This window comes from Acanthochromis polyacanthus, chromosome 4 (genome assembly GCF_021347895.1).
Source record: "Acanthochromis polyacanthus isolate Apoly-LR-REF ecotype Palm Island chromosome 4, KAUST_Apoly_ChrSc, whole genome shotgun sequence".
NCBI lineage: Eukaryota > Metazoa > Chordata > Actinopteri > Pomacentridae > Acanthochromis > Acanthochromis polyacanthus.
In genome coordinates, this window is record NC_067116.1 from 43,668,586 (window position 1) to 43,694,933 (window position 26,348).

Here is a 26,348-nt window from a genome sequence, read left to right on the forward strand (position 1 = left end):
TGGGTAATGCTGCTGGGGCGCAGACATTATGGAGACCTGCCTGTGGAAAGGTTTGTGCATCTTGTTTTATCGTGCAGTCTGCTTCCAGCTCATGGAGGTGTTGGTGTCTGAGAAAACTTGTCTGGGCTGCATACAGCGACCTACACAAAGCCCTAAACTGTCATTTAGTTTCTACATTCCAATTTAGCAGACGCTTTTATCCAAAGTGACATACATCTGACAGAAGGACAAGCCAGGGTCGAGTCAAAACAACCTGGATAAGAGCCATAAACCAAGTTCAAATGTGATAATCAGACCTGGGTGTGCACAGGCAGTGTGGAAGGCAACAGAAGCTTTTTTTTTGTCAAGTCCAACAGCATTCAGAGAGAAGCTGGGTTTGTACACTTCAGATTCTGCAGATTGAGCAGAGCTTAGTAACTTGTTCTGCCACCGGGGAACCACAGAGAAGAATCGAGCTATCGACCTGGTTTCCTGTTGTGGTGTTGTGGGGGTTTTATCTGGCGCCTTCTTTTTTTTTGGCGGGAGAGTAGACCCGGTATTTTCAACATAATTTTGAATGCAAGTGTCAGAGTTCTGAATTGGAAGCCAGTGAAGCGATCTTCACCGTGCACGCAGAGAGGCCAGCAAGAAGCTGCAGCAGTCGATGTGTGACTTCTTACCGCTGTCTTTTCCACATCTTTGGCACAGTCTATTTGCTGCAAGACAGAGGATGGAGATGCGACAGAAATCCAAACACCTCGATACACTGACAATTTATTTATTAGTTGTGTGACAATGTAGCAGGACAATTCTCTGTATTCTTCATGACATGACATGTACAATGACTGACAGCATTTGCGATCTAAACAGTCTGCGTATCGTCGCCTCGTATTCCTACCGGACTTCGCTCAGATTTTAGCAGCTGGTACCAAACCGTCGCTTGCACTTAACCTAAGGCCATGAAGCTCCACCTTCACGATGGAGGTACAACATAAAGAGTTAAGTACATTAAAGTACTGTGCAAAAACTAAGGTGCTGGCTGCCACCCATTTCTCAAACACGCACAGATCACGAAAGGCAAACTGATCTGCGTCCGATGATTTATGGACTCGCCCACGGGCCAAAGTTAGCAGGGAGAAGAAACAAAGCAGAGCCGAGCAGTCGCATTTCTTTGTGCTTTTACAGTAAGAACCGGGTGACTTGTGCCGTAGACATTTTTAAAACGTGGCAAGGAGAATGGATTAGATTGAGGCGTCAACTCAATGCAAACAAAGCAAAAATGCATCTGACATGCAACCCAAACCCAGCTTCTGACGGCGGCACCGGCCAGCGTGAGCGATTTCTACGTCCGAGTTTCATGAACATGTTCGCCGCAGATTTTATAGATTCAAACACATTAAAAGAGTCCAACCTTGTGGAAGTTTTAAAGGTCCCATATGGTGAAAATCCAGTTTTCTTGCGTTTTGTAGCCGCTGCACTTCGAAACAAGTTTGACACAGTCGGGCTTTTTGACAAAAAATAAGATCACCGTCAGATATAAGAGGTATCATCACCTTTTCTCCTTTATGTCAGACTTCCTGGTTCAGAGTCCCATAAAAAAGGTCTTTTTACACAACATGTGACTCTTCTTCTTTAGTTGGCAGGCCGTTTTAATGAAGAACAATAAGGAATGTAAAAATTTGTAACGCAGCTCTCAAGATGAGTAAAATACAAGCTTGTAAGGAAACAACAGCAGCTCATTGGTTTTCATTTAGAACATCCCTAAAACTAGAGATTTTGGTGAAATAAAGCATCTTTGAAGTATTTTATGAAGCGGCACAATATGGGACCTCTAAATATTTCTGGCCGTACGTGGACACGAACCTTGGAATTATTTCAGTAGTTTGATTATCGTCACCTGTAATAAATTAAGTACCCACTCCTGCTCCACATTGTTCTTTACAAATCAGTAATGAGGATGTGCATAAAGCAAATCTGAAGCTTCACATTGACATAATTACTGAATGCAGGTGGTCCTCTTGTCACACGTAATGATTAAGAAGTGCAAATATCTAATTTATAATCGATGGTTTGTTAACTGGTCTGCTTGTGCTTTGGCCGATAATCCGAGATCCCACCGAGGAGTCAAAAAAAAAAAAAAAAAAAAAACGCTCAACAGCAACCGTCTCTCCATCACATCGGTGACTAGAAGCACTTTCCTTTTTGTCATGTCTGTGTTGTTGGTTCAACGGAGCCCTTATGCTGACTGATAAAACAAACAAGAGAACAGATTTCACAAAGCCACGGGACAATCGATCCACCAGTCCACCGACCCTTCTGCTTTTCCTCGGGAAAGATCTGTACAGAGAGACGGCTCCAGGATAGACCTCTGCGAGTCCGATGTCCATCTCTAGCAGTCTTCAAACCACATATCTGCATCTGTGACAGTTTTTGCAGCATGTGTGACTCAGCAGGGCGCTTCTTCCCCCCCCGCTGTCCTGCAGTACGACGTCGCATCGATCAGGCGTCAGCAGTCCGACAAACACAATCTGCAGTGTCCTTCTGCATTCTGACTCACTTCTGAGTTGGAGTAAATAAAGGAAACGTGTACGCTCGTGTGCACGTATCGCATATCTAAAAGCAGATCTCGGAAACAACCGTCATCCGTCCTCCCCCCTCCTGCTGTTGGCTCCCGTCTTCTCACCACCGACACGCTTCTTCCCTCCAGTCCTTTACCCAGCATGCAATCCTGTCCAGCAGGCCAACTGAGGAAACTGTGCACCGTGAACCCACACAAACACACATATACACACACACACTCATGCTCACACACAAACACACAGAATTCACCCCACATCTTTTACTTGCTTTGATATCACCATCTTACTAATGCAGGATATAAGTTAGCAAGATGGAAGTTTGGTGCATTTCCATTTGTGTGCATATTCCATGTATGTAGGTGTGTGTGTGTGTGTGTGTGTGTGTGTGTGTGTGTGTGTGTGTGTGTGTGTGTGTGTGTGTGTGTGTGTGTGTGTGTGTGTGTGTGGTGTCCGGTCTGGTCCGAGCCGTGTTTGTGTCAGTTGGTCTCGTAGGAGGAAAGCAGCGCAGCGTCCACGGGCTCCATGCAGGAGGGGCAGGTGAAGGATCTCATCAGCCAGTCGTCTATACAGTCCATGTGGTAGATGTGCATGCAGGGCAGGAACCGGATGGGGTCTCCGTAAACAAAGTCCATCATACAGATGACACACCTGCAGAGGCAAACACACACACTCTGAGTTAAGGATCGACCAGTGTGGGGTCGTCGGGGCAGACACCAATTATTGGCAGTCAAGGAAGACCAATAAGTGATATTTGGGGAAGATGTACAGGGCGTCCATGAAGGCACTTCACGATTGAAAGAATTTATTACAAAGGCAGTTGATATCTTAACCAGATTTGTTTTATTGTAATCTGTGTTTATTAAAGTTTGTAATCACATTGAAATTGTGTGTTTCAGGTATCCTGTTGGTGAAAGAGGTGACGTTAAATGAAACCCTAAAAACGGCGACTCCTCAGACCGGTGGATAGGAAGGGATGGACCAATTCCCTGGCCGCCACGTTCACCAGATATCGCTGCCTTGGTCTTGTTACTATGGAGCTATGTTAACCCTTACAAGGCCATGTTATTTTATATACATTTGCATGTACAGCCATATTTCTGGAGAAGTATATATACTAAAACCACCTAAAAATATCGATCAAGTCTTGCGAGATCGCATTGCCTTAGCCGTTCACCATTGTGAATTTCAGCCGTGTTATTACGGTACGCGGCCCCGATAAGAGCTTCGCAATTGCGGCTTCATTATAACGGCTCATACGGCTTTATCGTTTGAAATAAGCAAATTTGGGGCCAATGTTTATAACTTACCATTGGTCGACTTAAACATACGGGTGTGTGCATATTTTAGGTTAATTAGCGAGCCGAGAATGTTCGGTTTCGGCTGTGTGTATGAATAAGCGTGTACCGAGTATACTTGGTCTTATACCCGGCTTTTTAAAGAGTAAAGATATTGTGTATGGAACAAAGATACGGGAAATTACGAGGGCTGGCCCGAATAGTGGTTTCTGGCCTCCGAATATTCGGGCCCTATTAAGGACGAATATCCGAATATTCGTTCCGCCCCGTAACGTCCGACGGGTTGGGGGGGGCGCGGCGCGGCGGCATAGGTGCGGTAGTGGCAGTGGCGGCAGCTTGTGACACAGACTGCTCGAAAATTCGGATCCTTTTTCATTTTTAGAAAGTTCTGGCCAGCATTTCCTGATGACAGATTGAACCCAGTGTAAACCGAAATTCGTTGCCTTCGTTTTGTCTTCAGCAGAGGTCTTCAGCATCTAGCATCTTGTCTTGTGTTTATACAATGAAATCAAGCGTAACATCAGAGTCGGCAGCCACCGGCCATTCGGGTGGTGTTTACAAACATGAATGGAGGAGCCGAGATGAGCCGAAGAACACGGCGGGATGAGCCGAAGGTGCAGGGAAGAGAGGAGCTCCGAATATTTTCGTCTGGGGGGAGGAGGGAGTGATCACATCGACATGTGTGTATATGTTTATGTGATCACATGATGAGATGAGCCGATAAGTGCCGATGTGGGCTGAAGGCGGAGGGAAGACAGTAACGCCGCATATTCTTTCCGCCCGGTAACGTCTGACAGGGGGTGGGGGGGCGAATATTCGGATACCAAATTAAAATCCAGATAGTGCCGTAGCGAACGAATATCCGGGTATTCGGGATATTCGGGTCCAGCCCTAGAAATTACTGACTTGAAGCAAAAGATTTCTGATGCCATTACCACCACTGATGAGGCTATGCTACAGCGAACATGACAAGAAATCAAGTACCGTCTTGATGTGCTTCATGTAACTCATGGTACCGATATAGAGGTGTATTAAATGAAGTAGAAAAAACTTTGACAACCACTGATTACAATACAACAAATCTGGTTAAGATATCTCATCAACTGCCTTTGTAATAAAGTCCTAAAACTGTAAAGAGGTTTTATGGACACCCCGTACTGGAGGCAGATGTTCAGTGATACACTAAGGCTGTGTCCGAAATCGCATACTAACGTACTACTCATACTAAATGTGACGTCAAAATAAGTATGTAGTGCGTTCACATTGGATAGTATGAAAAGATTGAGTACGCGAGAAATACCCGGATGTATAGTATATCCGGAAAAATTTTAAGTATGCGCGGAGACCACACTCGTCATACTCAACCGCCCCATAATGCTTTGCGAGCTACCCACTGAAATGGAAGCCTCCGCGGGATCTGTGGCCGGACCGCGGTGATTTTTATTTTATTTTATGTGGTTAAGTAGTCATCCTAATCACCCCACAGATTTGAGAAATAGGCGTTTTCTGACCAACGTTTTAAATTTGTCAGACGCCTCACAACGTGCTACTGAATGCTAGCAGCTAGTTGCAGCAGCTCGCTTTGCATACAGAACAAGTAGCAGCTACCTCCAGTAGCCTGCAGCTACAACTGAAACGATTCGCATAATCTGGCTAATAACTGCATGAGGAGTGCCGGCTTGAAATTGCCACATTAATTATGCGACTGTTTGTTAGCGTAAAATCGACCTGAAGCCGGCATTCAGCTGAGATATTTGATAGCCGTACTTCCGGTTTTTGTCATCGGAGGTTTGAAATGCATTATGGGAAACGTAGTAGTATACTACAGTGTGAACGGTCGGCATTCTAATCATACTTATAGTACGTAGTATACAGTATATACTCATTGAGAATGTAGTACGTTAGTATGCCATTTCGGACACAGCCTAAATGTGCTTCTCTCCTCTCTGTAGATGAACATTAATCTGCTGGTATTCTTTTTAACAAAGGATACCAGCAGGTCAGTGCTTATCTACAATGTAGGGCTGAATCGATTCCTTTTGTGAGAGATTCAATTACTAAACTTCTCTGAATCAAGGCTTCGTTTAATCGCTGCATACTAGACCAGAGGTCACTAATCCAAACCAAGACAGCATCCTACACGGAGCAGGACCTAAAATCAATAAATTAAATTCTAAATTTGACGGGACGCTTCTATTTTAACTGGTGCAGCATTTCCAGTGTCCACGACGTTGGATTAATAGAAATAATACTACAGATAATCTGAAAAATGCAGATAATCACCCTTGATTATCAGTATTCAATATTTCCCTCAGAAACAGCACTACGGTTTGGTGGCACTGGACACGGAAAGCACAAAAAAATGTAGGGAATAGTAAAGGAGAAGGAAAAGCTCAACGCAAAACAAGCGAAGTGTTGATCCCACTGTGACCTTACACAGATCTGTACAGAAAACTTTGGTGCTCGTCTTTCAGTTCAGCACACGAACGCTGCTGTGTGACTGAAACTAATCTGAAAGTCTCAAATCTCTCATGTTGTTTCTTTTGGTTGAACAGCTTCTTGATGTGCTTTTTGCCGAGGCACTTTTTGGTCTGACTCATTCTGTTGCTGCAGCATGAAGTCATACGTTTGTGTGGAAGCGGCACAATCCTGACTCGCTGTACAGTCGACACTTTTTAATGCAGTGTGACTGTTGTAATGGCACAAACAATTTTTGTTTGTTTTGTTTTTTTAAATGAGATGCACATGAGGAAATGTAACTGTACCCTTTGTGCTGAATCATTTTCAGTGCCACAGACAGTATGTCATAGTGAATTCCTCAAGAACCCTGTAAAAGCTTCAGTGATTCAGCCTGATGAATGCGGTCACTGAGGCATGTTTTTAAAGATAACGTTTGGAAAGCCCCGGTGAGTCAGGTATTGATGACTCTGCATCTCCCGAGTCTACCCACAGATGTTTTCGACTCACTCTCTGATCTTTTTCTCCGAGCCGTCCCGGCCCGGGTCGTAGACGCCCTTCGGAAGGTGCTGGATGAGTCCGATGCGCTGGGCGATGCGGACCTGCTCCTCCTCGGTCAGCTGAGTGGCCAGACGGGCTTGGCTGGGTGTTGGGTGGTAAACAGGCACATGGATCTGCTCCTGTGGAGAGAGACAAGACCACAGAAAGACGTTATTTTCCTAAGAAGGCGCACCTAATAGTTATCCATTCATCCATCATCTATACGCCACTTAATCCTCATTAGGGTCATAGAGGGCTGGAGTCTATCCATCTGACTGAGGTGAAGGCAGGAGACACCTGACAGGAAACAGTATCGCACGGCTACATATAGAGACAAACAAACACACTCATGGACAATTTAGAGTAACCAATTAACCTCAGCATGTTTTTGGACTGTGGGAGGAAAACGGAGTTCCCACAGGAACCCCATGCATGCACAGGGAGAACATGCAAACTCCACGCAGAAAGATCCCAGGTCCAGGCCGGGACGCAAACCGGGGATCTTCTAGCTGGAAGACGGTGCTCACCACCAAGCTGCTGTGCAGCCTCCTCACAATTATGTAGCATGAAAACAACAGGCTAGCCTCGTAAGGAATTACTGGAACTCATGATGAATCACCGCTCAAGCACACACACTTCTAGTGCACTTCTGAGGAAGAACTCTCACAGCCGGTTGGACTAATGCAGCAAATATTGTGGTTTGACACCAACATGTCACTCCCCACTGTTTTTTTTTCCTGTTTTATTTCAACACAAGCAGAAGATGTCATCATTTTAGTTGCAAGTCTGATGGAGCTGATAAGCCCCAAGTTTATGAAACTTTATTTTGAGTATAGCCTGCACACATCATGTAAACATGGACCTAAAGGTTGATTTTAACCCTCCCGTTGTCCTCATGTATGAGCACCAAAAACTATAGTTTTCTTGTCTGAAAAAATCCCCCATCAAAAAAAAAAAAAAAAAAAAAATCAGCAAAGAAATTCCCCAAATTTCTGAAAATTTGCAAAACATCAGAAAGAAAATTCCAATAATTCCTTAAAACTTTAAAACGGGCCAATTTTTGACCTGCAGGACGACACGAGGGTTAACACCACCAGACAGAATTACAGTAACATATAAAAGAGTTAAAGGCCAATGCACAGGAACAACATGTAAATGAGGAATTCTAATTAAGGGAAATCATGAATCTGTTTTTGTATCTAGCAGGGTGAGCTGGTGCACCTGCTGAAGGAAAACATCAACTGAAACCGGAGCATGACTGCTGACTAAACCAGGTTAAGTGGGACGATGCCAAAAGAACAAAGTCGTTTTGAACTTAAGAAATTACTCATCATTCAGAACAGAAACACTGACAAGGAAAGCTCATGTTCATTTGTTTAACCCGTTTCATTTATTTATTCATTTACACACCGCGTGTCATGTTTAAATTAGACTAAAAAATAGGCTGAAAGAACTTGATTTAAACACTTTTATTTCTAAATAAAACCACAGAGCAGACATCACGCTGTAAGTCAGCATCTAAAGCAGGTTGCAGTTTAAACTTTGTACGACATGCAGCCGTCTTTAATTGATTTGTAAATGCTCAAAAACATGATTCTATGAATTTGCTGTACTTAACTAACCAAATGTGAATAAATCATCAAGAATAGAATTTTTTTGGTGACAGATGGACACCGGTATCAAAACAGAGGTAAAAATGAGTCATTGTCTGTGATTTGTTCTGACCAACCACCTATCACACGTGAAGATATGGGCCTTGAAAGTTTACCCAGAATGCACTTTTTAAAGTTTTCTCCATAGACTGTATATATAATGGACGTAGCATCTGGCTCCAGAATTGAAGCCCACCCGGAAGTGTCAAAAACTTGCAATATCCCGCCGTCCGCTAGGGTTGGCTCCAAAAAGCTTTTTCTCCATAGACCCCAATTCATTTTTGGAAAAAATAAAATTTGATAGACTGATGTTCTACAGCTCAGGATTTTTTTCCTGTTAGTTTTCATGGTCAAAATGAGAGATCAGGTGGCCGATCTTAAATTAAATCAATACTGAATTTTAAATAAATCGTTAAAGTCGGCGGAGCCAGGGGGCGTGGCTATACTTGATAGACAGCAACAGAAGCCTCTGCGGTAAAATGTGGGCGGGATAAGAGAGTCCTCAGCCAATCCTGCCCCTAGTTGCTCTCCGGTCCAGTCTGTTTGATGACGCTTTTTACGTCACTGGCTCCAAAAAATCCAAAACGGTGACCAGGAAGTAGCAAAATCCTGGCTTCATTTTCTCGGCGTTGAAACCAGCGGGTGACGTCACGGTTAGTTTACGCCTGGTTTTCTCTGGTGAATTATCAGAAAACAGAAACACATCCAGGGTACCAATGATTGTTTCTAAGACTTTCTATAACAGAGACTGACTATGAGGCTCAAAAATGCTGGAAAAAATAAAGCGTAATTAAAAGTACGACATTTTCACCTACTCTGTACTTTTTTTTGACAAGAATCTCACTTTAAGTTGATTTATTTTTTGCTTTCATGTAGAAATATATCGCTTTTTGCCTCATTAATCTGGTTTTCTTTATACCTGTTGTTGCTCGTGTCATCCCCCGGCTTACAGGGATGTAACAACCTGCAAATATTCACAGTATGAAAGTCAGATTTTACTTGGCTTGATTTAATATACTGAAGTTATTGAGTTAATTCAGAAGAGTGCTGATGAGAACTTTTTCATCGTATAGAACAGCTGACAAAATTCTGGAAGGTTTTCCCAATCAAATCCACAATTCTTTGCTTTAAGATACAACTGTGTCTCTCAAAAAAAAAAAGTCTGTAGAAGTGAAATGCTCCCAGTAACTACGCCTGTCTACATTTCTGATCTGAGGCAGCAGGTGGTAGCATTTCCCCACACCTTGTACCAGCAGCCAGTGCAGCTACTGTTCACTTCGTGATCTGCCTAGACAGAAGAAAAGCTTTCAAGCTGTCAGACAATAACAAAATGAACATAACTGTGCTTTTTTTTTGTGCTGGTGTCACACAGATGATTGAAAAAGTTCCACTTGACTCTAATTTAACTCTCTCAGGATAGATTAAAGAGAGATGAAGCCTCGACTGACCGTAAAATACAGCATCTTGGCACTTTCCTGATCAATGCCCACGTCTTTCAGAACAATCATCTTATGTGTACCAGCTGACATTTCCACTCTTTGAAGCGTGGAAACCCAGTGCCGGTCTGAATCCAGCTTCAAAGCAGCCACAGCCTCGTCTCTCTACGCTTCGGCCAACAAGAAGCTGTCTTTTGCTTTGAAACAACTGAAATACAACGTAAGAAGTCTTTCGCCATTTCTGTTCCACATATTGGAATGCAAAACCACATGAGTAAATGATTGAAGTGTACTGAAAGTAATATCAAATCAAAGCAAAAACCGAAATGGGTTTCAGTAGTGGATTACAATGAGTCAGTCCTGGTATTATTGCACCCCGGCCTACACCGTTTATCACATTGCAAGTATATATTATTGGATTATTTAAAGGTACAACTCTGCAACATGTCTGTCTGAAAGAAACTTTACTACCGACAAAAAAAACCTAAAAAATTAACACGACAACAAACGTCATATGTACATAAGAAAAACAGAAGAACGCAAGGATACTAAGGACACAAATTTAAGAATATTATGGTCTCTACGAGTGTATGAAAACTTTTGCTGGGTGGCTACAAAAGCAGCCTTATCTGCATATAAAAAAAAACATCCTCTGTTTTTACATTCATTTCAACTGTTACTGATTCTGAATATGGCTGACTTGGTAGAAGAAACGTTCAAAAGGGTTTGCGAGCCCAACGGGAGCATCTAATTGGGTCTACCTCGCGTGACCCTCCTTTACGTCCTCGCATTTAAGACAGTAGATTGCACAACCTGCGTCTCTAAGAGTATCCTGCTACACTCTGAACTGCTTTCTATTCACTCAACGGTCTCACTTGGCGGTCTGTGCGTCTTCCTCCCCTCCCTTCCTCCCTCTATTCTAACAGATTCTTACACACTCACTGCAGACTCTTGTGGTTTGTTCACGAGTTCCTCATCCTCCTCCCCTGAGCCACCAACGGCCACCGACTGCTTTCTACTTTCAACCGAGTGCCAAAGTGTGTCAACTCCGAGCTAATGCCATTTAAGCGACCTCTGTCATTATCCACACACTAGGACTCAAAGCACCACGAATGAAGCTGGAGAGACAGAGGCCTACGTATCTAACCACAGTCTTTTTTTGTTTGCTAGCCAATTTTGCGATTCGCCTCCACAAAAACAGATAAAGTGACTCTATATTTCCTGCTTTCTTATCATCTGAACTGGCTGCTGTTTGTTAGCACTGAGCTTGACATACATCATTAGCTTAGCCTCCGTGTCAAATTGACCCGTTTTAAAGTTTGGAAAAAATAATAAATTCACAGTGAAACTTCTGATGTCCACATTTTCAACATTTTTTTTTGGAAATCTTTGAACATTTTTTGGGTGGGAAAAAAAGGAAATGTTAAAAATGTTTCTTAAGAACATTCACACAAAAATCAACCAAAATCCAGCGAATTTCGCTGGATTTTGGTTGATTTTTGTGTGAATGTTCTTAAATAAAATGTTAGAAGTTTTACTGATATATACGTAATCACTTCAGATATTTTTAGGAATTTTTTTGGAGGATTTTTACTAATTTTTTGAAAATATTTACAAAATTTTTCTTGCCAAATCTGGGGATTTTTTTTAAAAAAATAAAACTTTTAAGGAATTATTGGAATTTTCTTCCTGAAGGTTTTTCAAGTTTTCAGAAATTTGGGGAATATTTTTGCTGATTTTTTTCAGACAAGGAAACAATATCTTTTGGTGCCTGTAAATGAAGACAACAGGAGGGTTCAATACTCTAAAAATATTAATTTAAATGCTAGTGCAAGTGTAGTATGTCAGTTTTTCCCAAGTGAAAATGACATTGTACGTTTCTCACTGTGTTATAAGAGCAATACGAAATAACTCCACTTGTATGTCAGCGAGACGGTTTGCAAAAGCTCTGCATAATTTTTTACAACATGTTTTGCAGACGGACTTCGAGATGTCCGTTTGCTTTTCCGCACCGTCGCCATATAATTGAAATAATTCCGTATTTTTCTTGGTGCGTCTGCCTCATCCACAAGCTGGTCAGCATCAGCTCCTGAATTTGCAGCCATGTGTTTGGAATATAAAAGCTGCCGTAGAGATAAAAAGCAGTTGGTACACCCACTATGCCTGCAGGGATTGGAAGCAGGCCGCTGCAGATACACACTGCCCTGCTGTTGCACGTTAATTATCAGGAATAATTCTCTGTGACAAAACACGGCCGAACAATTAGAGTATTGGTGCTAATAAAGCGAGATTTAGCGCCACTTTTTAAACACAACACTTTTTTTGGTAGGATAGAGTTCAAAATCTTACTCCTGGTCTACAAAGCACTGATTGATCTTTGGCCAAAATACGTCCTGGACTTATTAGCTCCAGAACCATCAGGTCATCAGGGACAGGTTTACTGTGTGTTCCCAGAATCAGAACCAACAATAGTGAGGCAGCTTTCAGCTCCTATGCTTCTTAGCTGTGGAACAAACCTCCTGAACACCTGAGGTCTGCTCAAACATTCGGCTCTTTTAAATCAGGCCTGAAAACCAGACCGTTTACTGCAGCTTTCTCTTAGATGCTCATTATATTCTTGCCTTTTAATGCACTTTTATGATCTTAATGTCTACTTTTATGTCTTATTTCTATGATTGTAAAGTATGTCTACCTTTAAATCATTTTCCTGAACGCATTTCTTTGCCATTGTAAAGGATCTTGTTTATGAATTGGGCTTTACAAATAAACTTGAATTGCCTTGACATTCTGGACTAGTTTTTGGTAATTGTTGACCAGATTTATGTCATTGTGGACACATTTTGAGCAGAACAGAGCAAACAAGGAGATTAATGAGCGTTTTTCTCGCGTTTTAGAGCCCTTTAAATGTTTGTTTTGCAGCCAAATCACCATTTTTCAGCAGCTAAACATGACATTAAATGTAACTCCTGGTTTATTTTTAAAACGAAGGAACGAAATGTGACCTTTTTTGACTTAAAAGCAGCAAAATAAGATGAAAAATGAGACGTTTGTGTCTCCAGAAGCAGAACAACGGAGGCTTACCATGTTAGAATATACAGTTCAACACTAGTTTATAGTCTGTTAAACCAAATCAGAGCTGAAAGAGCATCTCATGCTGACATTCAAAAGCTGTTTGACCTTGTTTTTGTGATTGTGAATATGAGATACTATCTCCCACAACACGATAAACAAAGTTAGCCAGGATTATACTAGCTGCAGCATAGGAAAGCACACCTTCATTAGCTAAATCATAACAGACATAGATTCAGTAGTGGTACACTGGTATTCTTAGATTTAGAATTAGCCAGCATAATGAGCACAGAAACCCCTTTTGGAACACAATCTCATTTTACTAACTGAAAGCTTCTCTGGCATGTCAGCTGGGTTCCAACAACTGTTTATTACCTGACCTCGATTTGACCAGAAGGACAACAGTCTGAGAGGCTGGAGCAGGCGAAAAGAGGAATCAATGCGGGAAGGACGCAAGGTGGGAATGAGCCTTGCCAAAAAAACAGACCTTGGTTTCCTTTGCCAAACACGCTGTAAGCTGCTGAGCCAAGCACGCAGCAGCAGCAGCTGTCAGGACTACCAGGCGGGGTTGCTAATGGCGAGCGGCAAGCGAGGTGAAAATTACAGGTAACAAGGAGGGAAAGCAGATGCGCACGGTCAACGTGAAAGAAGAAACACAAACAAAAAAAGGGAGGCGCTTACCCTACCTCTTCCATCATCCGTCACTAATTGATAGAAATTCGGAGGAAAGAGAGGAGTGGGCGGACGAACGAACACCAGAGGCACTCTCAACCCACAAGTTCAATAACAAGCAATGGATTTGGATCAGAGATACAACACCCAACAGCACAGATTCTCACACGTATTTAGCCATGAGAAGGAAGGGAAAGATGCACACAAAACCCTTTCAACAGCAACACCACTGATTCATTCATCCAGACAAGGTGTTTTTTGCTATTTACACTCAAATCCCCAGTATTCAGCTTCATCCCTACATTAAATGACGGCTCCACACAGATACAGGAAATTCGCTTCTGCTCACTAAACAGCAATGAGTTGGAAAACGACAGCAAAAGAGGACTTCTGCACGCTCACTGACTAATTTATGGATCAGAATCTTGTTTTACAGTCAAACGGCTGGACTGCTAACATGGTAAAACAACCCCACAGCGGCCGCTGAAAGCTGCCGGCTGCACAGACGCGATGCAAACCTGCCAAAGCGTTTACGGACTAATGTGCACGTGGGAAATGGTTGTATTTAGGAGCTGCAGACAGGCGGTATTTGTGGCGGGCATAATTTCTGTTTTGAACACATGCTATGAAAACGGCATTGTGACAAAACAAGATGCAGAATCTCTCCAGGGCAGCAAATACCCACTTTACTCCTCGCCGTTTGTGGCTGTGTCTTTTTGTGCAACCTAAGCAACGCCAGCGTGCACTTAGGAGGAAGCTACACCTGAAACATGAAGCGTTTGCAGTGCAGCGTCTGAAATCTTAGCTCTCCATCTAAGGACTGCAGAGTAACGAAAGCTTTGAACAAGACCTGCACACAATGCACAGACACAAAAAGCACAACAATGGGCGAAGGATGGACATTAGCATCGCAGGATGTGTTTGTTGATACGATAAGAGAGGAGGCCGGCAGCGTGACGATAACGACATGTGCGCATCACATTACTTCATCAAAGCAGGAAGTTGGGGTATTGGTGCAGGCTGAGTGTGCTAACCCCAGTCTTTATATGCGACACAAAGACTTCATTACAGGGGCACAAAGAATTATGATAATGAACATATTTTGGTGGAGAAGCGTAAACTTTTATTCATTTTCAGTTCTACCAGCAGCCATAAATTAACATTGCCAGAGCATTATCAACTGATAAAAACAGGGAAGTTATGGTAAATATGAAGAGTTTATTTGCAAAAACAGATAGCTGCATTTTTATACATTTTCAGAAAACTTATTTTTTTATTGTTTATTTGAAATAATAATAATAATTTATTTTTCCTCTATTTTGTCAAGCATTTTCTACTGAGTCAAATCCACTCAACTTCAATTTGATTGATATCTCAAGAAAATAATAAGTTTTCTGAAAAATGTATAAAAATGGAGTGATCTATTTTTGCAAATAAACTCTTCATATATACTAGGAACCAACTGATGTGTGTTTTGAGGGCTGGTACTGCTTAATAGTACTTAAGGAGACTAATAAATGATATTCAGAACTCAAAAGCATTAAATCTTATTTATTAACAGCAGCTCATAGCATGGAAGAGGATATTCATGGCTAGGTTACTTCATTACTAAATATTACGAGAGTTGAATATGCACAGTGGCAATAGAAGCAATGGATTAATAGCATTATGTGATGCTAAAACGTTCTCCTTTGTTCACTGCGAAATCGATTGTCTCCTGCACTTATGTCTGGTGCTCTCTTCTGTTTTCTAAATCTTTCACCGTTCTATGACTTTTCCCGACACCGTTTCAGATGAATCTATGGCTGCACCCTACTTTAGCTGTTAGCCATTAGCATAGCCGTAGCGTCTGTGAAAGTACCTAATTTCCTGACTTGTGGCGATGGCTGTACTTCTTGTTCAATTTGTCGGGTGGTTAGAGCAGATCGCTGAAGCTGATCTTACTTTACAAAGACGTGACGGGTCCAGATAGCGTTAGCCACGGGCCTGACAGCAAACCGCTCACTGATAGCCTTAGCCTAGCACTTGACACCTTGTCAGGGATTTTCAGGGTAACAGGGAAACTGGGCATGCTTGTGTAAGACTGCAGTGTTTATTGCAGCTTCAGCAACACCTGCTACTTCACCGGCAAACACAGTGCACGTCTTAACCGTCTGTACCACTGTAGCTTCAGCTGGTGATTGGGTATTGCTTGTGATGGGTAACCGATCCAAGCCAAAGCAGCGCATTTAATGTATTTATTGAGAATCTGCCAAAAAACAACAATACTGATGATTGAAAAACGCAGAATACTGGCTCTGGTAATCAGCCATGGTGATAATTGGTAAATCCCTAATCTTTACCACATTATATAGACCCACAACACCTTTTCTCCAGACAGACCGACGATCAGTCTGGCCGAATAAATCACCGATTTTTCCTATTGTCGGTATCGGGAAATTGTTGATAAATTAAATATGGTCCGATGCAGCCTCCTTTCTCTGTCTGGCGTTACTCTGTTGTCCCAAAAATGTCTCTCAAGCAAGAAACACAAGCCATCGCCACAAATCAGGAAATTAGCTAGTCTCACAGTGTCCAAGGCTATGCTAACGGCTAATTCTGGAAAGCATTCTATATATAACAGACAGAAAAAAACAGAAAGCAAGTCTGGTGAACAATGATTAATAAAGTTTTAAGATATGGACCTTAGCGGGCAGTAAAAGCAACAAAACGGTGAAAGATAAAGAAAATAGAGAAGAACAGCATATAAACAGAGGTGAACATCCTAATTTAATCACTCCTATTTCTATTTACATATTAAGTTACAATCACCCTTATTAATGAAGAAGCCTAATTATTAGACCCTCCAGAAAAACGCAGGCAAAAATCCTTGATTATGCAAATAAATATGCGGGGTTTTAATGCCATTTTATGCAGGGAAATTGCGAAAAGTTGCAAAGTATGCAAATAGTTGTGAAATATGCAAAAATATGCACGATTCACCTGCCGTCTGGCTGCGGAGGGATGTGTCCTCTAATGAGACACTGGGACTGCTGCGGGGTTACTGGACTGACAGCCTGTGCTTTGGGACGGTGAGAAGCTCACAGCAGCACCTGCTGCTTGTTGAGGACAGTAGCTGCAGAATGATCCGAGTTTTCCTGTCAGTGTCTCCAAAACGGCAGAAAAAGTTGCTAGATTTGTGGCTAGTCGCTTTTGACAAAAAGTCGCTAGGACGCTTTGGAAAGTCGCTAGATTTAGTGATAAAGTTGCTAAGTTGGCAACACTGGCGCCGCGCTCCGCATCAGCTCGTGCTTCTAGTGTGTGTGTGAATGCGCGAACTGATGACATCATGCCAGGCGTCACATAAAAACTCACAAGTCCATTTCTTTTGGTTATAGTTTTTTCATTTTATGCGGAAATTGTGAAATCAAGCTGGACCCGCATATTTCTCTTTTTTTCGTGGAAATGTGAGATTCTTGCGGGAATTATGCGCTGTTTTGCGGGGATTATACGGCCTTATGGGAAATAATTAACTCCCGCATAATCAGCGGCATTTTGGTGATTAATGCGGGAATTCATGCGATCGCATAATCGCGTTTTTCTGGAGGGTCTACATTATCAGTGACAGGTTCTCTGCTATCACATACTGTTAAAACATGACCTCTAATGTATATCAGCCTTTCTTGTTAACCAGTAATTGGCATCAGTATCGGCCTAGACTATCCTTATTCTCTACCACATTACACAGACCCACAACGGCCTCGCACTTAGTTTTGCTGCTGTAATATAATGCCCAAAACCATTCTGACCCCTCCAATAGTGAGCGACGGCTCTCAAATAAAACACAGATGAGAGTTTAACTGTGAAAAGAAGCCGTGAGAAGGACAAAAGAATTAATCGGTGGTTATTTGAGTGCAGACCCATGTGGTAAGCAGTCGCAAACGGCAATCTCTATGCAGCAGTGTGTCAAACAAAGCCCACAGACTGTGTCACTGACCTGCAGCACAATGACTTGTTTGTCAGCGCTGCCCTCTTCACCCCTCCAGTGTTTCTGTTACCATATTAGGACAAGACGGGAGGTAATCGGTCACAGGCGGCTCTCTGATGGAGTACCGCTGCCTCACCAGACAAACAACCAGCGTTATATCAGACACAAGTGACCTCATCACACCTGTGGTGAAGGTTCAGCTTATCTGGCCAGCGCGTTACGGCGCCGCGAACACAATGAGGAAGCTGCGCTACTTTCATTGTGACATCTGCAGATAGCAGCAGCGAAAACAGATCTAAAATGTGTTTTCGAAGCACACCTGCAAGTACAGTTTGGGACGAGACCTGCTTCTTCTCCCTCTGAAAAGACAACTGAGTGCGTTTTGTTGGCATTCCACCATGCATTTTTTATGGATGTTGTTATATTTGTTGTGCACTCAGAGATGCCCTGAGAATGATTCAGAGAAATCACTTTTTGGATCTTCATTTCTTCTCTTCTATCTCCTGTGCTCTCTCTCTCTCTCTCTCGTATCCACTCCAGGTTTGACAGCCAATTAGAAACAACTTCCAAAGAAAACTTTCCGTCCTTACTTCTTCTGGGCGAACTCACTGAGTTTAAAGCAAACTGCTGACAGCAAAACTTCACATCTAGACAGAAAAGCAGCTGGTTGACAGAAAACTGTGAGAATCTACAAGTCACCGATGCGTACCCTGCAGTCTACTAAACGCTCTTATTTCACATGTTTAAGGGTATTTATTTACCCCCTGGGGCTCATGTTCACCTGTTCAACCGATCAAAAACTCAAATATCTAATTAACCAATCACCTGGCAGCAACTCAGTGCATTTTGGCGTGTAGACGTGGTCAAGACGACCTGCTCAAGTTGAAACCGAGCATCAGAATGGGGAAGAAAAAGTGATTTCAGTGACTTTGAAGATATGGTTTGATGATTTCAGTAACTTCTCATCTACAGCAATCTCTAAGGTTTACTGAGAATGGCCAGAAAAAGAGAAAACATTCAGTGAGCGGCAGTTCTCTTCTTCTTCTTTAGAAGCTTTACTGATATGTATGGAATCACTTTAGATATTTTTTTAGGATTTTTTTGGAAGATTTTCACTCATTTTTAAAAAATATTTCCAGTAATTTTCTTGCCAAATTTGGGGGAAATTTTTGAAATCAAACTTTTAAGGGAAGCCCGCTGAAGGAATTTGCAAAACCTTCAGGAAGAAAATTCCAATAATTCTTCAAAAGTTTCCCTTATAAGTTTCATTTTTGCATAATACCCCAAATTTGGCAAGAAAATTCTTGTAAATATTTTCAAAAAATGAGTAAAAATCGTCCCAAAAAAAACGTGATTACATTTATATCAGTAAAACTTTTTTGGAAGATTTTTACTCATTTCTTTGGAAAATTATTTACAAGAATTTTGTTGCCAAATTTTGGGGATTTTTTTAAAAATAAAACTTTTAAGTGAAACATTTAAGGAATTATTGGAATTTTCTTCCTGAAGGTTTTGTAAATTTTCAGAAATTTGGGGAATTCTATGCTGATTTTTGGGGATTTTTTTTAGACAAGGAAACAATATTTTTGGTGCCTGTAAATGAGGACAGCAGGAGGGTTAAAGCACCTCGTTGAATCTAAAAAGCAGTATTAACAAGGTGTAGCTAATAAAGTGGCCAGTGAGTGTATTAAAAGAGTTCAGATACATGTAAACACACAGAAAGACAGTGAATTTTTTCAAGTTTTCAGGATGATCCAGCCTGTGAGATTTGGTTACAAACTAACTTGTCACTACTTTGAGTATCACAGGTCATGCTGGACAGGAAAAAAAAAAAAAAAGCACGCACACAGAAACACATAATCCCAGACACGCAAACACACACTCCCTCTCGAATACAAACACACAGGGGTGTCTTATCACCCACAGCGGTGACTCAGCATACATCTCACCAGCTGCTGCCCAAAACACTAAACTCGAAACACACGTCTGCACACAAACACACGGGGACCAAGACCACAAACAGCAAACGCTAGAGCTGCTTCCCGTGTGAATCGAACCCTGACACAGACTCACTCGATCCGAAATCATTCTGACAAGACATTAAACGGTACGCTGTCTAAGTGGTCGGCTCAGAGGACTGATCTCATCCACTTAGCTTTCATCTCCATCCATCCATCTTCAGTCTACTGTCTGCACGGACTTGTAGCTAATCAAGGCGAGCATTTCCTGATCTTAAACAAGGCTGTGGCTATTGTACACATAATTAACCCTCCTGTTGTCTTCATTTACGGGCACCAAAAAATATTGCTTCCTTGCCTGAAAAAATCCACAAGTTCAGCAAAAAACATACCCCAAATCTCTGAAAAATTGCAAAACCTTCAGGAAGAAAATTACAATAATTCCTTAAACGTTAATTTGGCAAATTAGATTTTTTTTAATCAATGTTGGGCAAATGATGGGCCAAGGAGCAGCAGCAGAGATTAAAAGTTCTTTCCTACTGCCCCTTAGAGCAATTACCATTTTCCCAATGGCATGAATCTGATGTGAGCTTTATGGCTCACATGAATTCAGCTAACATTTAGGTAGCATGGCAGAAATCCTTTGACAAAATCATGCAGACATGATAAAAATGTTGTCTTAACTAGAACAACAAAAGCACTCAGAGATCGCAGCACTCCTCCAAAGCTGGTCAGTTGTATCATTTCTGACATAAGTCCCAATACGAGGATTTTTAGTGGCATCGCAATCATGTGATCGTCGACGTAGTGTTCACTTGTTGTCATGGTTACAGGTATTGTGCCATGCCGCTAAATGTTATCCCGATCCGTCTGTCTGTTTTTGAGTAATGTCGCGAACAGACAGACAGACAAACGTACGTCGACTGTCACGTAATTCCAGCTAACTCCTTGGTGGAATAATAAGATTAATTAAAATTAATTACAGCAGTCTATCTAAACAGTCACAATTTTCTTAAGAAATATTTGATCATTTCTTTTTTCCACCAAAAAATGTTCAAAAATTTCCCAAAAATGTTGAAAATGTGGACAGCAGAAGTTTCACTGTGACTTTTTTTTCACATCTTCAAACTTTAAATGGGTCAGAATTTAGGATTGGTGTCCTCATATGGACTTGTCTTGTCTTGGACTTGAACCTAGCAGATCTGCGCCTTCTTGAAATTATTAACGAGCTTATTCAGCAGCACTGAACGCAGGTTATGAGCGGGACGTGTACCGACACAGTTACAGACGCAGGAACTCACTGCTTACTGTAGATACTCAGGAAACACCGTCCGATCGATATCAGCGTGTCTGAAGAGTAGCATTCACTTAGAGAGTTTTAAGTGCTGTACGAGTGCTTGCATGTTATTCACAGAGCGTCCACAGCAGATACGACTTTGCGACCACTTTCAAATTTGTGTAAACATGCACGGCATCACTTAAACTTCTGTTACTAAACACAAGCTTTGTTATTAGGCTTTTACACTGTTTTTTAAGGGTTTTAAACATCCCAGTTATGCAGAAACACAGACAAAGTGAGATCAAATCAATGGCATGTTGCCACAAGTAATCTACGCTGTCAGTCCAAACCTGTAATTCACCACTCCCCACTTCATTCTTTCCTACAACATGTGACAAACGTTCTGTGTTAAATTCTATTCAATTTTTACAGAATTTCCAGCTAAGAATGACTGTGGCACTTCAGTTCGTCAATTCCAGGCAGGAAGCTTCTTCATTACTGCATCACCCGTTTCAGTAAACAGCCTCAGTGGAAATCCCAGCTGAAACTCGCTGTCATCATATGTTTGGGTCTGGGGGGCTATCAAGCTAATTCTTCTGTAGCTACATTGTAATTCAAATGTTATTAACAGCCGAGAGTTTTTTCATGAAATAAAATATTTCTTATTTGTCACTGACAACAAGATGAAAGTACATTCATCCTGTTTCCTTTTCTGATTCACTTTGTAACTGAAGCACAGCCGGAGCTCATGTTGTCTTTGCTTTGGATTTCACTGGTCGCTCTGCCAGCATCAAGTTTTGCGCCACGGCTAGCTAATCCCACCCTCTGCATGGAGGACAGACCTCCAGCCAGATCCACAGGCATTTGCACCCAACGCTCGCACCAAACTAAATTTCAAACCGAGCATAATGGAGAATTTAGCCCCCTTTCTACCACGCTCAGCACCTCCTAAGAGTCTTAAGCTGAACTCGATAGTGAAGGTGCTGATTACTGCGGTCACCAGGGAGAAGCTGGCCGCTCTCAAAGAGTCCTTTATAAGTAGGTTTTAACTAGTTGGAAAACCCTCTTGTGAAACTCGCTGCACTCAGGCTTTCTCAATACACCTGAAAGTTTCCTCAGAGCTCCTCCACAGAAACTGAGCAATGCTTGTGTCATTTCTTACACCATCTATGATCCAACAGCTGGCTGCTCTGGCCCGTCACACACTGGCACGCCTGGACGAGCATTCAAAACGAGCAAGACAGGGTCTGTTGAAACGTAACACTGACTCAGACGCAGTTCTACAGCGAAGGGCAAGTAACCAGTTGATTTTGTCCTTTAAATAGGTCTCCTGGGCACTGTTGCTGCAAAAATGGAAGCTTTCATGAGTTGGCTGAGCTCTGACGGCCTGAGATGTAAAAAGTATGGTAGTATGACAAATTTAAAAAACAACAAGGCTGAAAATCTGAAAAATGCAAGCCCATGACGTAAAACGTGACCCTAAATCAGATTAACAGCTCTCAACAACGACTCAAATACGCAAAATAAAACTAAAAATGTGACATAGAACAACATCTCTAAGCATGTGGAGCGACGCTGATAAGACGTACAAAAACTGCTTCAATTCTATTAGCATACAGACAGTTTTTGAAGGAATATTTTGCGAAATGGAAAATATACTCCTGCTATACACGTGCTGTGATTTTTGGAATTATTAATAACTTTTTATCTTTTAAAGGAACGTATACATAAAGAGGCAAAGGGATGTGAAAAGCAGCATTTACGCAGTTGATAATTGATCAACATGCGTGGTGATTTTCTGGAGATTTTCTGGTCATAAAGCAATTCTATCTTCAACTGGGAAATCAGTAAGCGTCTCTTATGATTTTATTGCATTGTAAATCCAGTTAAATGACCAACAATGTAAAATTAGATTATTTTTATGTGAGAACAAATGTTCCCCTTTATGCTGTAATCTCTATAGCAAATAGTTTACATTAAAGGTTACATCATTTTGAACCTAAAATAAAGAATTATGCAGCTTCCTCCAATGAGCGCTTTCCCGCTGCACTGACCTGAGATCGCCTCCAGTCTGCAGCGCTTTAAAAACACTTATCTTAAATCTAGAGATAAGGCTTGGCTTAACCCAGTAATGGGCAAACTCTCTGCCAAAGCCTTGCATAACACATACCAGCTGCCTCCTAACATAGAAAAGCACAAAGTTGGATAACAGCGGGCATCATATTTACAGTTACAGCGTGGCCCGGTCTGTTTGGAGATGATCTAAATCAGGAAACAAGGACGGCAGACAAACAAAGCGCCTGCCCTGGAGGGGATCAGTCAAAGAGGCAGTTTGGAAACTTATGAAAGTCACCTTTATCCAAAACTACAAAGCTCCCTCTTAAAAATGCAGAACTGGGGCTTGTTTCATGCATTTTAAAATTAAAGTTCAGACTGTTAAACTTAGCAACAGACTAGAGCTGCTGCGACTAGCTGGCTTAATGGACAGACATGTTTTTTTTATTTTTACTCATACAACAGATGTTTTCTTCTTCAGTAAGTGTTGCATCAGTTGTTTTCGGCTCCAGCGTTGCAGTTTAAGACGATGGCCGCGGCGCAAAAATCCAACTCGACTCCAAACATCCAAAGCTTCAAAAGCACTGGCAGAACTTTATCTTATCTTATCATAGGTGGTTTGCAAACTGCATAGATTTTAAATGGCACAGAAAGCACTTTACATTGACTAGCTTCTCTCCTGCTCTCTGGGCTCACGTTAACTGCATTTGAATTCAGCTGAATTCCCAACAAGGCTGCTCTCATTTGCGTGTTTTTTCGTTTTCTGTTGTCAGGCAACAGAACAGGTATGAAAAAGTGATTGGAATGCAGCTTATTATGACTACAAGGCAATCTACCTGCTGCTAAAATTCTGATTTTATCACTGCAGTGTCACCTGGCAAACTCATGATACACAGAAGTTAAAGATAAGAGTTGTGTGAATTTGGCTGCACATGAACAGAATCTGAAGCTACGACCAAAGTCAGAACAACTGTGCAATAATTAGCAGCTATGTGTTGACAAATATGTCCATATAACACTTTGTTTAACAAAAAAACACAAACATTTTGACTTTGTTGAAGGGTTTATTGAAAATTTGGATTGCTTAGGAGTTGCATAATCGTCTTAAATAGTAAGTTATTATGTTGAAGATTTTAGTAAGTCTACAGTTTTGCATGTAAATACAAAAACCTTTGTTTACATTTGGGCTTTACGCAATAACAAAGTTACGCAAAATGAAATGAAGTTAAAAGAAATAGTCATTTTACTTTTGCTAGAAGGAAATAGTGATTTACATTAAAAACAATATGGACATGATACACTTTGCTTAACACAAAAAAACCAAACTTTTTTGCTTTGTTGAACAGTCTGTTAGAAATTTGGATTTACTTTATAGTTGCAGTACCGATTTAAATAGTAACCCCTCTTACTTTTATTATGTTGAAGGTTTTAGTTCAATTCTACAGTTTTACATGTACATATGTAAACCTTTGTTTACAAGTGGGAATTATGCAATGGCATAGTTTGACAAAATGAAATGAAGTTAAATTAAATCATCAGTTTATTTGTCTTTGAAGGAAATTTAGATTAAAAACTATCCCTGTTACACCTTCTTTAATACAAAAAAACTAATTTTTTGTATTTGTTGAAGGGTTAATTGGAAAATTGTGATTTGTTTAGCAGTTGCACTACTGACACAAACAGTAAACTCTCTTGTTTTTATTATTATGAAGGTTTTAGTTTAACTGTACAGTTTTACGTGTAAATATTTAAACCTTGCTGTAAACCTGGACATTATGCAATTAAGCTGAATGAAACAGTTATTTTGCTTTTTTTTTTAAAAAAAAGAAGAAGAAGCAAATAGTCACTTAGACTTTAAAAAATTCCATTTTACTCTTTACTTGCTTTGTCAAAAGGGTGGTTGGGAATTTGCTTAGTAGTTGCACTCCTGACAGAAACAGTAAACCTTCTTGTTTATATTATTATGTTGAAGGTTTTAGTTTAACTCTACAGTCTTACATTCAAAGCTTTGTTTACATTTGGGCACTGTGCAATCAAGCTGAATGAGACAGTCATTTTGCTTTTCTTAGAAGGAAATGAGTCGTTCAGATCATCAGTTAGCTGTCTCAGTTCACTTCCTCTTTAAACGAGCCACAACAACACAGTTCAGTATGTTTGAATGAAGTCCTGCTCATTTTATTTTAGTGGAAGATTATTTAAATGACTTCAGGAAAAGATGGACACAGACAGGACCTTGGGATATAACAAAGCGGATTAGTGTGACCGCCGTGCAGGGACGGGGTCAGTGGGTTGGGCTGATGTTGGATCTGCAAACAGCTGATCCAGGCTCACATACTGTCGAACCAGCACCAGCTTGTTGGCGTTTTCTGCTGCTTCAAAGTCTGACAATGCCAAAAATAGACGAATAAACTGCCCCGAATCTGCCAACACTTCATTAATCCTGGTTGTGGGGAAACACAACGGTTGGCTGGTTGGATAAACTCACCTGGTAGGGGGGCGGTGGCTCCTGGTCGGGGTCTGCTCCGTCTCCGTAGCTGGCCCGGTCCGACTGAGATTCGTGTAGCAAAGAAATGTCATCCGAGGTGGGAGATTTCAAACAGTTTCCCATCTCCTCCCTTCTTCGGTCAAACTCCCCGCTGTAGTCGGTGTCGCTAACGGGGGGCTTCGCAGGGCGTCACTCTTCACGGCGGCCGGACACACAGCTGACGGATCTCCTCTCCCAGACGACGGGAGGAGGGCTGCTCGGCTCAACAACAACAAAACATCGCTCGGCTAGCAGCTAGCCACACAAAGAGCTAGCCCGGCTAACAGCAGCTAACAGTCGGAGAAGGGAGCATCTACTCGGCGGGCTGGGAAAATCACGACCGAAGCAGCCTCGTGGAATTCCACACCCGAGGAAGGGAACGAGGCGACGAAAACGCTAATGTCGCTAATTTAAAATGACAAAGCTAACGACTGTTTTTCCTGCCTCGAACCCCTCCGGCTGTCAGGGACTTTCCAGTTTAGAGGCAGCAGCTGCTCACAAAAACTGGTGATGTAGCAACACGAGGCCCCGCCCCGTCTGCCCCCGATGCCAATCAGCTCTCGCCTACGTTCAGGATGCTCTTTCTGACAACCAATCGGGCTCGCCATTAAATTGTCCTTCGCTAAAAACATAAACACAGGGTAAAATCGATAAATGAGTCGTTGTAACAGCAAATTCCAGGGCATTTCTGCTTTCCCCAGTACTGCCATTTAAAAACAACTCACTTTTTAAAAATATTCCTGCTGGTCAGTTTGTGCATTTTCAATTAAATAAGCATTATGCAGGATGCATTAATCCCTGGCTGCCATTGTCTTGCATATCAACACAATGAGATGCATCTAATGGACGGGATGACACAAAGATCTGCAAGCAAGCAGAGCCTCTT

General features: G+C 41.7%; 1 protein-coding gene across 1 annotated transcript; it reads right to left on the reverse strand.

The window, feature by feature from the left end:
* Positions 1–741: 741 nt before the first annotated feature.
* rnf11b (ring finger protein 11b) lies at positions 742–25,987 on the reverse strand. Its single transcript, XM_051947378.1, has 3 exons — positions 25,424–25,987; positions 6,821–6,990; positions 742–3,206 (listed from the first exon to the last, which is right to left on the reverse strand). Exons 1-3 carry the CDS (start codon positions 25,544–25,546, stop codon positions 3,035–3,037), a joined length of 465 nt encoding a protein of 154 aa, XP_051803338.1. The 5' UTR covers positions 25,547–25,987; the 3' UTR covers positions 742–3,034.
* Between the last annotated feature and the right edge of the window lie 361 nt (positions 25,988–26,348).

Bases quoted from the DNA above. Each gene is read 5' to 3' on its own strand.
- rnf11b (XM_051947378.1), bottom strand. From the start codon at position 25,546: ATGGGAAACTGTTTGAAATCTCCCACCTCGGATGACATTTCTTTGCTA. The intron at 6,991-25,423 runs GTGAGTTTATCC...CTCTCTCCACAG, and splicing joins AGCCACCGCCCCCCTACCAG to GAGCAGATCCATGTGCCTGT. The intron at 3,207-6,820 runs GTGAGTCGAAAA...TTGCCTCTGCAG, and splicing joins TCGGAGAAAAAGATCAGAGA to GTGTGTCATCTGTATGATGG.